The 16,962-nt window shown below is 36.4% G+C and overlaps 1 protein-coding gene across 1 annotated transcript; it reads right to left on the bottom strand.

Moving 5' to 3' along the window:
* Window positions 1–3,793: 3,793 nt before the first annotated feature.
* On the bottom strand, window positions 3,794–16,682 carry slc67a1 (solute carrier family 67 member 1). Its single transcript, XM_032561423.1, has 10 exons — window positions 16,090–16,682; window positions 15,164–15,261; window positions 14,938–15,083; window positions 14,716–14,848; window positions 13,660–13,772; window positions 10,219–10,329; window positions 9,888–9,988; window positions 8,992–9,093; window positions 8,769–8,889; window positions 3,794–7,550 (listed from the first exon to the last, which is right to left on the bottom strand). The coding sequence occupies exons 1-10, from the start codon at window positions 16,249–16,251 to the stop codon at window positions 7,363–7,365; spliced, it is 1,275 nt and encodes a 424-aa protein (XP_032417314.1). The 5' UTR covers window positions 16,252–16,682; the 3' UTR covers window positions 3,794–7,362.
* Window positions 16,683–16,962: the final 280 nt, after the last annotated feature.

The following is a 16,962-nucleotide window of genomic DNA, read 5'->3' as shown; positions in this document are numbered from 1 at the left end:
TTCCCCCTTCATCGACTCGCTTGCTGAAGGAGGATGGCGAGCTACCCACACACCACCTGGTGGTAGGAAAAAGAAAGACACTCTCCACACAGGAAAACCAAACAACACTTTCCATACAGGAAACAAAATAAACTCTAAGGGAGTATCTAAAGGAAAAGAACAATTCTCCCGTTGCTCTTGGACTTTTGAACTACATTTGGTTTTGAAGTATTATTGATTATTTCTTTTTCGGTTTGTTCTTTTTCCCCGTCCTTGTTTCTTTTGAACAATTTCTCTTTGTTTAGTTTTTGCTGTTAGTATTATTATTATTATTATTATTATTGTCATTATTATTATCATTACTATTTCCACTGCAATAAATGGCAATATAAACAAAGCTCTTTGCATCAGTTGCATCAATTATCCACCCAATCATGACTCCATGCCGTACCTATTTCTGATTTTATAGAGTGGTTAACACTAAGCCCTGCAGTCAGACCTGCGCATTTAAGAAAAGCGTTACAATTATGATGTTCTCTGTAATCTGACCAATAATGGTCAGATTTATTTCTGAATGACACAGATGCTGTTCTGAATGAGTAATGCAAACAAAATGCAGAGCTTACGGCTCAGTTCAAACAGATGCTTTTTCCTGCCTTTAATGCATCGCATTGTTGTCTAATCGGCTCAGCTGTAATTAAAGCAATAGCCACCTCCTCGTTTTTAATATCGTCAAATAGCAAAATCCCCAACTGCCATCATCCTGCAGCAGCATTAAAATCATAAAGAAACTTCACTGATGCTCCATGAGACAGTTAGCTAACGCTCTTATTAATTCAATAGTGAAGTCCAATGTTTTTCAAAGTGGGGCCTGCAGGGGGCGCCGTGAGGGTCTCAGAAAGTTTGAGGAAGATGAGAAAAAATAGGCAAAAAAAAATCCTGTAGATTTTTTAATGTTTAATTTTTGTTTGCTTTTATTCAGTCTTTTTTTATTATTTAAAAAAAAATAATAATATAAATTAAAGTAATTGATTTAATTGCTATATCTGATGCTCATCTTCTGATTGGCTGCCTGTGAAATTTATCAAACTGGTACTTTTCAAACAAGCAGCAAATGTAAAAGTTTCTGACAAGAAAAAAGTCAAAGGACTCGTGCTGCAAAAGAAAAGGTCACACAATGACTAAAATAAAATTTGATGTGATTAATATTATATTTCTTTTACAATACAAAGAGGTGATTGTGATGAAAAATTAAAGTATTTACTAATAACATCAAAAATATATAATCTGATCAGTTTCTCACCACAGATCTCATGGCCTAAGAAGATATGAAGCAGCATTTATGCTAAATCAGTTTAATAATTGTTGAAGTAAATAAAAAACATTCTAAAAGTTGATGTTTGTAGGCCTGTCACAATAAGCAATAAATCAATTAAAGATAAATTTTAAAAAATATTGTTAAATTAAAAATTTAATAATTTCCATTTGCATGATTTATTGTTTCTCTTGATGGGCTCCCACCTTATCGTGGTGGAGGGGTTTGAGTGACCCAGTGAATGTAGAAACTACTTTGTCTGGAGCTTCATGCCCCTGGTAGGGTCACCTAAGGCAGACAAGTCGTAGGTGAGGAACCAGAGTGCAGCCAGAAGACCCCTTATGATTAACCAAACAGCTGGAAGCAGTGTTCCCTTGCCCAGACGCGGGTCACCATGACCCCACTCTGGAGCCAGGCCTGGAGGTGGTGAACGTTGGCGAGCGCCTGGTGGCTGGGCTCAGACGAAGAGGAGACGTGGATCAACCACCTGTGGGAGGGATGGTGATGGGTGGTGGCCGAGATCCGGCGATCGGCGATCCGATCCTTGGCTGCAGAAGTTGGCTCCTGGAACGTGGAACGTTACCTCTGGTGTGGAAGGAGCCTGAATTACTGTGTGAGATTGAGAGGTTATAGAAATAGTCGGTCTGACCTAATGGATGGATGGATTGTTTCTCTTTTTTCCCCTCAGTATTGTGCTTTTTTTAAGGACTCCTTTGTTTATAGAAACTTCATAGTTCATTTTATTTGTTGTTCCTGTTTGTTCGTTTATTTGGGATATTTAAAATGTCTTCCAGTTCCAGTGTTCAATTTTCAGTAGAATTTAAAGTTTATTGATCTTTGAGTTTGTGTTCTTGTATTATTATGCCATATGTTATCTGAAAATATTCTCAAAATAACAATATTATTGTTTAAAGCAATAACTTCTGGGACAATTTATCGTCCATCAGTATTTGTTATTGTAACAGGCCTAGATGTTTGTTTACATATTTTGTAGCATTGTCTGTAGGTTTGCTAAGGGGGTTAATGCTCTTTAGGGGGAGAAGGCATGGAAAAGTTTGGGAAGCCCTGTCGTAGTAAACAAACATGGCCTCCAGAGGGAACGAGCCTGTCTGATCCGGTAAGGACCGGCAACCCTCTGAGGTCAGCACAGTGGTCATTTATTGTCCTGTTGTCCGGTGTGATGCTGCAGTGCGGCGTCAGTGGAGGATTAGCGAGCTCTGGCACATGTCAGGGAGTGAGAGTGAGGGCTGAGCGTGCCGGTCAGACCGAGCCTCATGGGGCTCAGAGCCACCATCACAGGGCTGAGCGCGCTCCACACATGGGAGAGGGCAGCACGTCTCCTATGACGCAGGTCAACACAATGTGTGAGGAGTTTCCACACGTGAGACTCACCTTCAGGATATGGTTTGAATAAAAAGTTTAATCCATTCATAATTCCTTAATTCTGAGTCCGACTTTTCTGACAGATTTTTCTGGAGGATTTCTGAATGGCAGTAAAAAGTGTTTTAGTGGATTAGCTTGAATTATTTGGGGGGAAAAAACCAAGAAATGTCCAAATGTCTATGTAGTAAAAGCAAGATGTTTAAAAAACACATATTATGCAAAATCCATGTTTTTGTACTTCCATTTGGGTCTCTACTGTTTCTAGAAGCAGTGCAGGGAACTTTAAAAAAGTACTAATCTGTTTTTTGGCAATAAAGTAATGTTTTTTGGTGTCTGGAAAAGGAGCAGTTTCAAAAACCTCCCAATTTTTAAGTCACAAGTGCCGTTTCCTAGCAACCGCAGCAGAGTTTCGTCTGGCCAGCAGCAACTTATTTGGATTTAAAGTGACAAGATGCTCTAAAACGGCTCTTTCTGAAGGGAGATCAAAGTAGGCAGAACTGACTCACTGTCTAAGAAGGATTTTATGAAGTTGAGACCCAAATTGAAGTATAAAAATGTGAATTTTGCACTATAGATTACCTTTAAAGCTTTTTGGACAATTTTACTTGAGATGGCAATCTTGATTTATTGTTCTAATTACAAAATCAAAAACTGACTTTAAGATGCTAGCAGCTAAAACCTGGAGCTTACTGAGCTTTTCCCTTTCCTTTTCTTCACCTTGGAGTTGGTTGCTGCCATGTAATCAGGATGGGAACTCGAGCTGTGCTTCATTGGGTCTCAACCTGCCCACTCATTATCTTATCTCCCTTTGTTAACCGGCAGTAATTCCCCCTCTCTTGATAGATGATGTCTCTGTCCGATTACACCAAGACAAAACCCCTGGAAGATCGCCTTTCGCTCCTGTGGCCGACTCCACGAGGTACAACGACTTGCTGGGGATGTCGAGGTGATTTCACGCCAAGTTTGGATTATTTTTAGTGGCAAAATTCAACCAGTAAACAGGAAAATTAATTACAAATGTGTGCCATTGCAATAGAGTAGGGCTGCAAGACTTTTAGTAATCAATTATTCTTATTATTCTGACAGTTAATCAGTTGGATAAAAAACTGGCAAATGCACGTTTTTAAGCAATTTTATACACTTTTATAAATACATTAAAATATTCAAATAAACCAAGTTCAATTCCTTTTTAAATAGCAAAGTAAACATTTTATTGCCTAAAATGCTACAACATTGCATTCCTTTAGTGATTGTCTTATTTGTAGTAAAGAATACATCTGCGGCTAAAAAAATACTTTTATCATCATGTGAAAAACTCTCTGTTCTTTCTTTCTTTCACGGTAAGAAAATAAAAATAGTTATGAGGATAAAGTTGCACAAGAATAAAGTTGACAAAAGAAATTAAAGAATAAAGTCATAATATTACTTTATTCTGGTCTTATTATTTTATTCTGAAAATATAAATTTATGCTCGTGTCATTACAGGTTTATTCTTGTATTGTTTTGACTTTATTCTCGTAATTTTATGACTTTATTTTCTTATCGTGGCCCTAATACACCATCGTACAGTACAGTGTAGGGCTGATAGATTCAGCATTTCTTGGATTAACTGATTAATTAATTGGATAGGAAAAGGTGATTTATTTTCTGTTTTTAATTTTTTCCACAGAATATGAGCCAGGGTTTCTTAAGCATTTCTTGGAATAACAAACTTGCAAACAAAGAAGGTTTTTCAGTCGTATGCGAATTGTATAAATTTTTTTTTTTTTGCACAGTTTTGGCTAAATTTGTGTTGAGTCTTTAGCAAATGTACTTTTTTTGTCTATATACACCATTTACCAATTATTCAATTACTAAATTAGTTGACAATTATTTCAATAATCAATTGTTTCAGAAGCTTTCATTTTCATTGGCTGAAACACTGTGTTGTAGTTGAGTTCCTCATATTTGATTGATCTGTTTGTTAATTTCCTGGATGCACTTAAGGAGACACTGAGCGAAGTGTTCCTGCGCCGTGTGGAGCTCTGCAAACAGCCATAAGAAAGCCACGGTATAAAACATTTAGGCTCAAGGCTCCTCTGCTTCAGATCATATGCCTGGCCTGCCGTGGTCAAATCAGATAGATAACCTGTGCTCTTTTAAAGAGAGACAGTGAGCCTCATCTCGCTATGAGGCAGGTGGCGACAGATGCCTCATTATCCATGCCGCAGGGGACAAAACAGGCCCGGCACTGGAGGACCCCCTCACTGGCGTTTAGTTTCCAGTGAGCAGACACAAGGCAGCCACAGAGCGACACGGACAGCGCTCATCTCTGACCTTAGCGAGCGCAGGTCGCTCGCTGAGTCACATTAAACTTTCAGAGGACCCAAAGGTCCCCGTCAGGAGTGTTAACAGCGCCATTGTTCCTGTTCCCGCTGACTCAAAGGGCCAAGTGTAACAGGGCACCCCACCGCAGTCAGGGCCACCCCCCCACTCCACTGCTGGAGTTACAGGGACAGCGACACCCTTCAAATCCGCCCGCAGCACATCCGAGTCTGTCAGACACCACAAAATTACACAAACTGAAATGACAAAAATAAGTCTGCTTAATGGAATATTGAAGAAATTTACATTTTTCAATTAAGTTTTTGAGCCATGTTGAAATTGGTGTATTTCGCAGAACTGCAATGGAAACACTTCTCGCATCACATGGGTCACATGAGCAACAACCGGATGTTACTACTGGCGGTAGTGGTAGTAACATCCGGCGGTAATGACAAAGAAGACAACAGGATGTGGTTGGAGTCATGGCATGTTTTTTAACGAGTAATTACGTGAAAAGTCTTATTCTCTTGTGATTTTAATCTCGTTTTCTATTTATTGGAAACAAAGCAATTATGAAGTTGTTTACTTGACATTAGCGGAATATCGTCAAAGTTTCACGCACCTTTGTAATGGAAACGCAGATAATGACACCCTTCAAATCAGATCACAGCTCATTTAAGTGTGTCAGACAGTAACTGTGTTTCCTTTGATCAGAAAACTGATTAAACCAATAATATATTTTTTTGTTTTTTATAATTAGGATTGTATTGTGTTTATCTGAATGTTATACAATATAATAAACTAAATCTGCAACTCTAGCATATTATCCGACTGCCAAAAACTGCTGCCCTGCCTGCTGTCTTTGGTCAAACAAATTGGCACAGAAATCACCAGTTGCATCTGCTTAGAGAAAAGCCTGTAAGATAATGAGTTTAACCTCCTACTGTTTCAATATGATCGTTTTATCTGGGGTTGTTGGATGTAATATTTGAAAAACAAAGTGCTTTGTGGTGGACAAAGAAAACACCTGCTTCAGATTTTATGACATCACTTCAACAGGCTGCGACTTGGCAGCCGGATGCAGCTGAAAATGCAAAGACATGAATAGAAACAATAGAGAGAGTGATTAAATGCTTATTGTTTTTTCAAATTAGGAATTTTAATGGGGGTGGAATTGTTAGCTCTGCTTTTCTGCATCATGTTTTCATTATTCCCATTCAAAGAAAATCTACAATTGACAATAATTAACTAGCCGAATATGGACTTGATTGAACTAAAGATACAAACTGTTCAATTGTCAGAGACACTTGTTTTAGGAAAAAATACCTAACAGGTCAACAAACAACTGCAACTAGCGATTATTTTAGTAATCAATTATTCTGACGATTAATTAATGGGATAAAAAAAAAAAAGCACATTCTACATATTTTTCATTCAACCACTTATACCTTTTCATCCAAAGATAGAAATGCATTAAAAGATGAAAAAAATACTTCTTCTTTTTGTGCCTAAAATCCAATAACAGATTTCCTTTAAATTCAAAATGTATGTATTTTCGGTACAGTATTGGGTTTATTACTGCACTGAATAAGTTTTTTTTTCAATAAATTGCCTTTTTTGAGTTTGTATACTCCAGTTAACAATTAATTGATCACTAAATTAGTTGACGATTACTTCAATAATCGATTTATCCCGATTAATCCGATTCATTGTTTCAGCCCTGCTCGTTTGCCAATAGAAAGTTGAAGCGATTATATTTCTCAGAAGTAAATTTACCATGCTTAGACAGTTTACAGCAGTCAGAAACGTTTAAAATAATCAAAACTATCCTTGATCTTTATAATGCATAAATCCAAAAATAACCATACTGCTTCAGTGCTTAAAAAGTGTTTTTTAAACTTACATTTACAGCAGCCAAGAAATGCTATAAGCATCACTTCTTGTAGTTTGAAGTTATAATTGTGCAATACAATACTGCATTAAAATATAATTATTTTTAAAATACAAGACTTTTTTGCAAGTCTAAAGGTTAAAAAATTGGAATCCTCTTTGGAATCCACAGAACTTCAAACTTATCAGTCTTTATGATCAACTTTTTGGGTTTGTTTAAAACCAAACATGACAAAAAAATTAAAAAAAAATTAAAATCATGATTTTAAAAAAGCTGAGAATGAAAATGAAAATCTCTGAACAACAGAAACATCTTTGAATAATCCAGTCATTTTGCTGCCATCTAGTGGTTTCCACCTGAACAACACAGTAATGAATTTAAATCTCGACTAACTGGAATGTAAAGTTACAGCAGCATGTTGCAAACGACAAATAACATTTCTGTTCTCTAGTTCCATAAAAATATAGAATATAAAAATAAAATTGCCTGTTCATTCTTTCTGCCTCTCAGTTTTGCTGAGTTGTCTAAATAGCAGGTAAACAAACACGACGATATTCACAAAAAACTCAATTAGACCTATGGAGGCGAGGCCGTAGTTCATGTACAGGAAACCGCCGATGGTCGGTCCGATTGTCCGGACCAGCGACTGAACGGAGGAGCACAGACCCAGCATCGTTCCTGGGAAACAAACAACACAACAATCAGAAAGTCACTCAGAGAATCCCTGAAACATCATTAAAACCCACAGGCTGTTTAAAATCACACACCCAAACCTAATTTAGTTTTTTTCAGCAATTACAAACTTTACTTCAGCCTTCTTGGTAAAACTTGGTAGAATCCATTAGAAGTGTATAAACATCACAGCAGCTTTGCCTCACCAGAATTATCTAGCATTGCATGCAAGCTTTTTTGAAACATAAGGATACAAACTTTTGGAAACAATAGATTAATTTAATTAATTGTGCAAAGACTGATGCACCTGAGGTAAATTAAAGCAAATCTTCAGAGATTTTAATGAAATAGTAACCTTCGTTTTGCCTTTGGCACAGATTAGTACCAAAACTGGGAACTTAATTTATTTTATTTTTACTTACTGATCGTAATAAACTTATTTTTACATGAGCAAAATTAGTTGTTTTTGATATTTTTTTAAACATTTTTTAAATCAAATTATAATGAAACAATAATTGTTTTAAACACCAACATTTATTTTTATCCAGTAATACAGTAAGAAATTATATTTGGCCATATTTTTTAATACATTTTTATGCAATTATAATAGAATATATATAATTATGTATCCAATTATAATTTAAAATATTTTTTTTACTTTTTAAAAAATATTTATTTTTTTCGTCCAATCATAATAAAACAATACCATTATTTATATTTTTAAATACTGAGATTTATTTTTTTAACACAATGAAAGAAATTTCATATTTTTTTTATGTTTTAAATATATACAGTATATAGCCCCATTATAAAAAATACAAAAACATATATTTAAGTTTTCTTAAATACCTAGATTTGTTTTTTTTTATCCAATTATAATAAATTATTTTTTTAATCTAATTATAATAAAACAAGAAATTGCTATATTTGCCTCGAATTCAAGTGTATTTTTTTAGAAATATAATGTAAATGAAATAAAAATTACAACAAATTTAGGCACATTTTCCTAAAAATAAACAAATTTTAAAAAAATAATAAAACCACCAAAATATGTTCTAAATGTTTTTCTTGGCACTACCAGAGCTCCATATAATGTATTTTTGATGAAGGTTCCAGGTCACTGACATCTGTCCTGCTCAACTCAAATGTTTTTTTTTATCAGTGTCTAGCTAAGAGTCTGGCGTTTCCATGGATACCACAACAGGAGAATCTGGATAAAGTCACCTGTGTCAGAGGACGGGACGCTTTTGGTGAGCATGCTGTCGGTGATGACGTTAAAAACGCTGAGAGAAAAGATCCACGGAGTGACGGTGAGGCAGAGCTGGAAAACTGTCTGCATGTAGGCCTGGAAGGAAAGAAGAAACACAAATGCATAAAAAAAACATTTCCATGCATCCTGAAGCATCATCTGGCGTCATCCTGCCAGCCTGTGTGAGTTTATGTTTACCTGAGCCAGACCCACACCTGCAGTAACTCCAATGGACAGAAGAAGAAGAGATTTCTCAGGAAATCTGGACGTGAGTCTACCGATCACTCCTCCCTGAACAACCTGGAGAAACACGCCGATTTCAACTATTAAGCTCCAAATCTGTGTCAGTGGGAATTTATACTGCATGTAGACACATAAAGACGGTTTTAAAGTCGGTCTTCTATCACCTGAAGAACATTTCCAGGATTAATGGACTAATGTCCAAGCAAGATCTTTATTCGCATTAATTACTGCAACCTTAGCTGTGTTTTCATTGACAATGAAATTCCACAAAACTAATTTATGAAAATAAATGTGCTTAATGGAAGCACACCAATTTTGAACTGTTTTTTTTCTGTAAGTTTTTATACTGTTATAAAGTGGGGGGGGGGTTTGGCCGTATTTAAGTTGGAGTATTTCCAAAAATGCAATGGAAACACTTTTTTCGCATCACATAAGTCACATGATCAACAACTGGATGCTACTACTGGTGGAAACAAAGAAGAAGAAGACAGGAAGTGGTTGGGGGCTGAAGGAGCGGCATGTTTTTTAATGGCTTGTTGCGTGAACAAACGTATTCACATGACTGTAATTGTGTTTCTTATTTAATGGAAACACTGCAATTGCAAAATTATGGTTATGGTCGACATTAGTGGAAAACTGACAAAGTTTTGCACATTTATAATGGAAACGCAGCTAGTGGGCAGAGAATCCAGAAATTTTACTTGAGTAAGAATAGCGACACTTCATAATAAAATTACTCAAAAGTAGAAAGTTCAGTGCAGTAAAAATACTCCTAACGGTACATTTAACCCAAAAAGTTACTCAAGTAAATGTAACTAGTTACTACCCAAGTCTGAGTATTTAAATCTCACCATTTGAACGATGCCGAAGTACGCCATCAGGTAGCCATTCTGCTGAGCTTCAAGCTTGAAGAAATCCATTGCAATGATGGAGAACATCACCTGAAATATGCCTAAGGAACACAAAATAAAATTTAAGGATTTTCCTGAGGAGAAATAAGCTACTATAATTGATTAAAAACCATTTACATATTTGAAATATAGCATTAAACGTATAGGTAGTGTGGAAAATGAGGAATTTACTTCAATCTTTTGCTATTTTTATGCTAAATTTAGTTGGAAATATATATATTTTATTATATGTGGTAAAATGTGCATTAATTGTATTGCAGATAATTCTTACCTGATGGCAAACCTGCGATGATTTTGATAAGAAAAATCCTCGTTACGCCTGGAAACTTCATCAGTCTTGTGATCTCTCCCAAACTGAACACCTTCTTGTTTTGGTTCTCAGCTGTAGGAACGTCCAAGAAAACGTCATCAGTATTTGCCTAATAAATAGTTTCCTTGTTATCAAATAACCACATAAAAATGCCCTGTTCAAAATCTTAAAAGAAATTAGAATAAAACAGATTTACAATAAAAACTCTCTTATAATAGGGCTGCAGCTAACGATTATTTTAATTGATTATTCTGACTATTGATCAGGTTAAAAATGGCAAATTCTGCAGATTTTTTTTTTTTTGCATTTAATCACTTAAGCCTTTTTTATATATTAGAAATATACTAGAGGATGGAAATTATTCATTCTGCATAAAGCTACAATCTATGGTGTGAAATTACAAATAAAACTTTTTTTAAAACATAATTTTCAGCTTCTTTTTCTTAAAAACTCCCCTCAGATCTAGAAAGAACAATACAATTTCTGAGTTTAAAACTGGAAAATGTGCAACAAAAACTCAAACTTTTAGTTTAATATCTAAAATTTTCTTCCAAAAAGGTCATTTATGCGTTTCAAAAGTTTAAAATTTGCTAGAAAAGTCCCAGATATTTTTAATCTCAGAAATCTTCTGGAAGACGTGGAACTTTTTGAGTTTGAAAAATCAAACCTTTTCTAGAAAAACATGGGATGAAACTCTCAGTTCAAAGCACATTTTCAACTTTTCAAACTCAGAAAATTTCTAGAAATTTTGATATAATTTAAAATGTTTTTCTGACAATTTTTTGATTTTTCAAACCTCCCAAAAATCTGAGATTACCGTAATCTGAAAATGTCTGATTTTTTAAAAAAAAATTTAAGCAAATTTCCAAGTTTGCAGACTCAAATATCCTTGTTTTTTTTTTTCTAGGAAATGTCTAAGATTAATCTCAAAATGTCCTTTTTGGGCAGAAATGTGCTCATCTTTTTCATATCAATTGCTCTAACACACCGTTGTAATGTGTTTGTGTATTTTGTTTTTTATTTATTTCCCTTTTCGATCAATAAAGTATTTTTGTAGTCGTTTTGATTTTCAGTGTTGGATATTTGACTCATTTTTTAGACATAAAAAAACAAGCGTTTATCTGGTAGCAACTTGTTTATTGTTACATTTTCTTCCCAGTGATCAATAATTTGGGTTCCATGGAGGTCGCCACCTGCAGGGCATTTGCGGCAGTGCAGAGCTGAATCTGCCTTCACATGACATTTTCATCGCCTTGTTCCGTTTCATCGCCCAGTTCTTGAATTTATCCGTGAGCTTGTCCTTCTGGACGACCGTCATTTCGCACTGCAGGCGCTCCATGTCGGTTTGGAAGGCGTTCCGCTGCGATATGGCGGCCCGCAGCTTTTCTTTGTGCAGTTTGAGCGCCGCTTGGCTCTGCTGGTACTGCAGAGACAGATGTTGGAGGTTTCTCTTCAGCTCTTCTCCCAACCTTTGACTCCTTTTCAGCTCTTTAGCCTGTTTGATGAGCTCCAGCTGCATATACTCTGGAGGCATTTGTTTGAGTTTCCACTTTGATTTCTGTTGGATTATTGAGGTTCTTTCTGCTGCCATGTTTTCAAAAGAGCGTTGACTCAAAGTTTTCTCCAGCTTCCTCCTCTCCGTCCACTGTTCCTCAAACCTCCGGACTTCCTGTTTCGTCTCCTCCACTTCATTAACAAGGAAGCTCCTCTCCCTCTCCAGCTTTTGGTTCTCCAGCCTCAGCAACTGGGTCTGGCGCTTCTCCTCCAAGTTTTCGTTATTTTTCCGGGTCAGGTTTGATTGCTGGGAGTTGATCTTCCCACGCAGATCTGAACAGTCATTTTGGAGGTCGAGCAACTTGCCGCAAAGGATTTCTCTGTCTTTGACGAGGTGCTCCAGTTGGTCCCTCACGGTTTGCTGCTCTGCTCTCTGGTTGGCCGCTTGTTGTTTTACAAACTGCAACTCTTTCTTCAACGACTCCAGCTCTTGCTTGAGGACCTCATTTTTCCTGTACTCCTTTTTCAAGTCGTTTCCTTGTAAATATATCTTCCTGGCCATCTCCTCCATCTGAATTTTGCACTGCGCCAGCTGGCCCCGGAGGAGCTCTCGGTTTTGGAGAACCTTGGCGGCTTTTTCCTGGTCGGTTTTCTGCGTGTTTGTGTCAATAATCAGATGCTCAACCTTTTTCAGCAGATCCTTCTTTTCCTTTTCCAGAGTTATGTTTTTGCTCCGCAGATGAACGAGTTCCCGATCCACTTCGGGAAGGATGTGTGACAAAACATGGTGCTGATAAGGCGAAAGGATGACTTCCTTTCTTATACGCTTGTCTTGAACTTTAACTTTCAGATTTTGTAAGACCTCCATTTTATATTTCTTTTGCTACGCGCCACCGACTTTCATAACTTTTAAATTCTCTCGTTGCCTCGGTAATCAGGGTTACGGTGACGTGACGTCACGTGGGCAAGATCCGCCAGTTCCGGTGGGTATTTTATATTATTTTTATTAGTGTATTCTGATATTTCTCATTGTGTTAAACACCTTCCATGTAATGTTATGTGTTCGAAATAAAGTACTACATTAAAAACAAACGAACAATCAAAAAAAATCTATCTACAGGTGTTGCGCCATAATCTGTGACCACCGGATTTTGTGACCGTATGAGGCGGATGTAAACGTATAAACGGTTTTCACCGCAGTCTGAACGGCCCAATCAATCAATGTTTAAACGGATCTGTAAAGGACGTACGAACTGTGAATAACAAGGTTCCGATGCCTGGCAGAGTAAGTACATGTAGTAACATACATATAGGCTACAAGCCCGTCTTAGCTAGCAGATAGAAGCTACATTAGCCAAGGTGATTTAGCTAGTTCGGCAGTAAGTACTACAGTAAAGGTCACTGATATTTATCTTAGTTTTACACAGAGGTGGGTAAAGTACTCAAAGATTGTGAACGAGTTATCGTTGTAATGTACAATACTGGTTATAAGTCAGGAACGAGGCGAGAGCTGGTTCTAAGCTTGTGGTTTGTTTGTTGTTGTCATAGCAACTGCCTGCCATGATGGCTGTGAGTTACAAATGTGACGTCACATGATAACTATGCGTTCCTTAATCTCGCAAAGAAAACTTAACACTGGAACTAAAGAAAACACAACGACCAAAAATAATAAATAAAACGGGAAAAAATCAATAATAATAAAATGGAATATGTCTGTCAAAAATTATTAAACCTCAGAATGGAAATGATCAAACTCATTTTAATTTATCATGCGATTAATTGATTAATTGCTTATTGTGATAGGCTTAGTTAAGAACATATTGTTTTTGCCAATTGTTTTCATGCAGTGAACTTGAATGCAACACCATTTTACAGATTCAGATATGAACAGAAAGTATTCTTTCTTACATTTAGTGGCGCTTCTAGGGGCCTCAGATTTAGTAGACTTTGGTATGAAGTTTAAAACCAGCAGCAAACTGAAGGCACTTCCTGCAGCACCAACACAGGCTGCAAACGTCTCCCTGAAGAAAACACAGAAACATTTCCAGAAATGATGCCAGCATCTACAGTATGTATAACACTCTAGCTGTGTTCACATTGACCATATAATTACACAAGGTGACATTTCAAAAATAAAATTTGCTACATGGAAACATGCCAATTTCAAAAAACTTGTTTTTCTATAAAAAGTTTTTGCGCTAGGATGAAGTGGTTTTTTGGCCACATCAAAATGGATGGAGTTCACAAATCTGCATTGGAAACAATTTCTTCACATCACACTAGTCACATGATCAACAATCAAATGTTACCTCTGCTGGAAAAGACAAAGGAGACAACAGGAAGTAGTTGGAAGACAGCTCTTTTTTTTTATATCACTTGAACAAACGTATTCACGAGATTTTAGTTGTTTCTTAAGTAAATGAAACACCACAATTGCAAATTTGTTGTTTCGACAGCGAACGTTTTGAGTACATTTGTAATGAAAACGCAGCTTATGACACATAGAGTAGCTGTGTTTCTATTAACCATAGAATTGAGCAAGTCGAAATCACCAAAATAATTTAGCTTAAAGGAAACACAGCAGTTTAGAAAAAATTCATGTTTTTTGATAGAGGTTTTGTGCTGTGGTTTTTCAGCCATATCAAAATTGATGCATTTCATAAAACTGCATTGGAAACATTTTTTTTTCACATCACACAAGTCACATGATCAACAACCGTTACTACTGCTAGAAAAGACAAAGAAGAAGACGACAGGAAGGAAGTAGAAGGGGATGATGATGCTGCATGTTTTTGATGACATCATGTGAACAAATTTATTCACGTGTGATTTTAATTTCATGTCTTATTTAATGGAAACACTGCAATTGCAAAATTGTCTTCTTTCTTTCTTTTTTTTACATTTGGGGAATACAGACAAGGATTTGCGCACACTTGTAACGGAAAAGCAGCTGGTGATGCTCACCCGTAGCGCGTGCTTATGTTTCCTCCCAATGTGGATCCAGCGATCATCCCGATACCAAAACACAGACCCAGCTTGGACAAAGCTTCGGCCCGTTTCTCCGGCTCTGAGAGGTCTGTAACAACCATCTGGCATGCTGCAGACAGAATGTGACAATTACAAGTCTAAAACAATTAATTGGTCTGTTTTATACCAGTGTTTTTGTAGCTAATTTGTGATGCTAACCAGGCAAGACATGCATAAATACTGTAGGTAGTTTGTGGACGAACAGCAGGACGGGATGGTTAGCGACGGCCAGAAGCAGAAAGGAAACTGTGGTTGCTGCACAAGCCAGAGACAAAGCTGCACGGGCCCCGAAGAGATCCCCGAACCTGCCGAAACAATAACAAATAAATTTAAAAAATATGAAATAATATTCAGCCATTTATGTCATGTAATACTATAGACCTACCTCCCAAACATAGGGCCTCCAATTAGCTGAATCAACCCGACTGTAGTTTGCAAATAACCAAACCACAACGTGTCAAATCCAAGTTTCTTTGCTAAATACTGTGGAGATATTATAATGAGAGTGAAAACATAAAATATAGAAGATAAATAAGATATTCTGTTAGTACAACACCTTTTCCTTTTGTCATCATAAACTTTAATATTTAATGTTTTCTTTTTTAACTTAATTTCTCAATTCTAAACCAAAGAGAAGAAAATTGTCTTTCTACATGAATGACAACAAGGTCTGTCACAACAACAAATTTTGCTAGAGGATAAATTGTCCCAGTAATTATTGCATTAAACATAATATTGTTTTCTGACACCATATTCATTATTTATTGGTCTTTGAGACCAATAAACTCTTCGTAGAGCACACTTAACACTCAACTGGAAGATATTTTGTGAAAGACTGAATTTCGAGTTTCAGTTAAAATAAACAGAAATATGTCACTATTTGTGCAATCGGGTAAAAATACCAGAAAGAGTGAAAAAGCAGCCAAAGTCCAAAGTAATCTGCACAAATACAATGAAATCTGTCTAATCTGGAGATGAAAATAATATAATTTAAACTATTACGTAGTACTCTAAATTATTTTAAAGATTTGATTTAAGCAAACTACTTAATACTGTACAAAGGGACATGTAAAATGTACTTTTTGTACTTTTTCCAGTGACGGGAAATATATAATATAATACTTTTGAAAGCATTTCTATCAAATTAAATAAGATTAACTTGTAAAGTTACACTGTCTCTGTGACTCTTGTACCAGTTAAATAAAAATTTAAAGCTTTTTATGTAAGATTAACCAGCTGCGAGTCGTGCGCGTTTCAAGGAAATCACGGAAATGTGAGTTTCCCGTCCGGGCACAATAGAAAAATACTTACTGGGGTAACAGAGAACTGTAAAAACATCCAGGTTACGTCCAAAGAAACAATTATGTACACGACGTAAATGACCCTCATTTTCTTTGATTGCTCTGCGGTGTTGGTCGTGGAGAAACCCGGAGTTCCGGACGGTTCCGCGGTGGTTTCACCTCCCCGTTTCATCCTTAAGGAAACTGTATTTAAACACCTCAGCTACAACTCCAGCAGATCGTCCTACAAATGTCTCAAACTGGAAGAAAGTCAAAGCTTTAGCAGCGTCTGCTTCTCGGTAAAAAATGTCCTTTCACCTGGCGAACTTTCACATAAAACTGGTTTTCTAATCTTCCGGGAGGGTTGCACTTTGTAACCGAGAGGCGGTACCGAACAGCACCGGGCAAACAGTTATGACAATCCACAACCGAAAAGGGGGAGGTTTCCGCTTTAACATGATCATGAACAGCTGAGATTATCCTTAAACTTCACCAGAGTGTTTAAGTTTAGACTTGTGATGTGTTCAAGAACCCCAGGTGTTTGCAGCTGCGGAGAGTCTTGCTTGAATTTCCCTTCAGTTTAAATAATTGTAAATAACAAAGTAAGAGTATTTGTCTTACTGATGAGAAAAAATACAGAATTTTATAGAAGTACTCAGATAATCTCAGAAATTAACAACCTAATTACACAACAGCGCTGTATTACATTTTAGACTTTTACTTGATAATAATCAACCATTTAAATGTATATAATATTAAAATTAAGAAGAAAAAAGAACCAAAAAGAAAGCTGAAAAACATGCTGTATATTCACAAAAGCACAAAAATTACAGAAAATCACACAAATTTATTAGCAGAAGATAAAATTCCCATTAAAATGTAGTTATTCATTAAACCCTATATA

This window comes from Xiphophorus hellerii, chromosome 4 (genome assembly GCF_003331165.1).
Source record: "Xiphophorus hellerii strain 12219 chromosome 4, Xiphophorus_hellerii-4.1, whole genome shotgun sequence".
Taxonomy (NCBI): Eukaryota; Metazoa; Chordata; class Actinopteri; order Cyprinodontiformes; family Poeciliidae; genus Xiphophorus; species Xiphophorus hellerii.
The sequence above is the reverse complement of the archived record's forward strand: the minus strand, read 5'-3'. Positions and strand labels throughout refer to the sequence as shown.

Bases quoted from the DNA above. Each gene is read 5' to 3' on its own strand.
- slc67a1 (XM_032561423.1), bottom strand. From the start codon at position 16,251: ATGAAACGGGGAGGTGAAACCACCGCGGAACCGTCCGGAACTCCGGGT. The intron at 15,262-16,089 runs GTAAGTATTTTT...ATATCTCCACAG, and splicing joins TACAGTTCTCTGTTACCCCA to TATTTAGCAAAGAAACTTGG. The intron at 15,084-15,163 runs GTAGGTCTATAG...TTGTTTCGGCAG, and splicing joins GGAGGCCCTATGTTTGGGAG to GTTCGGGGATCTCTTCGGGG.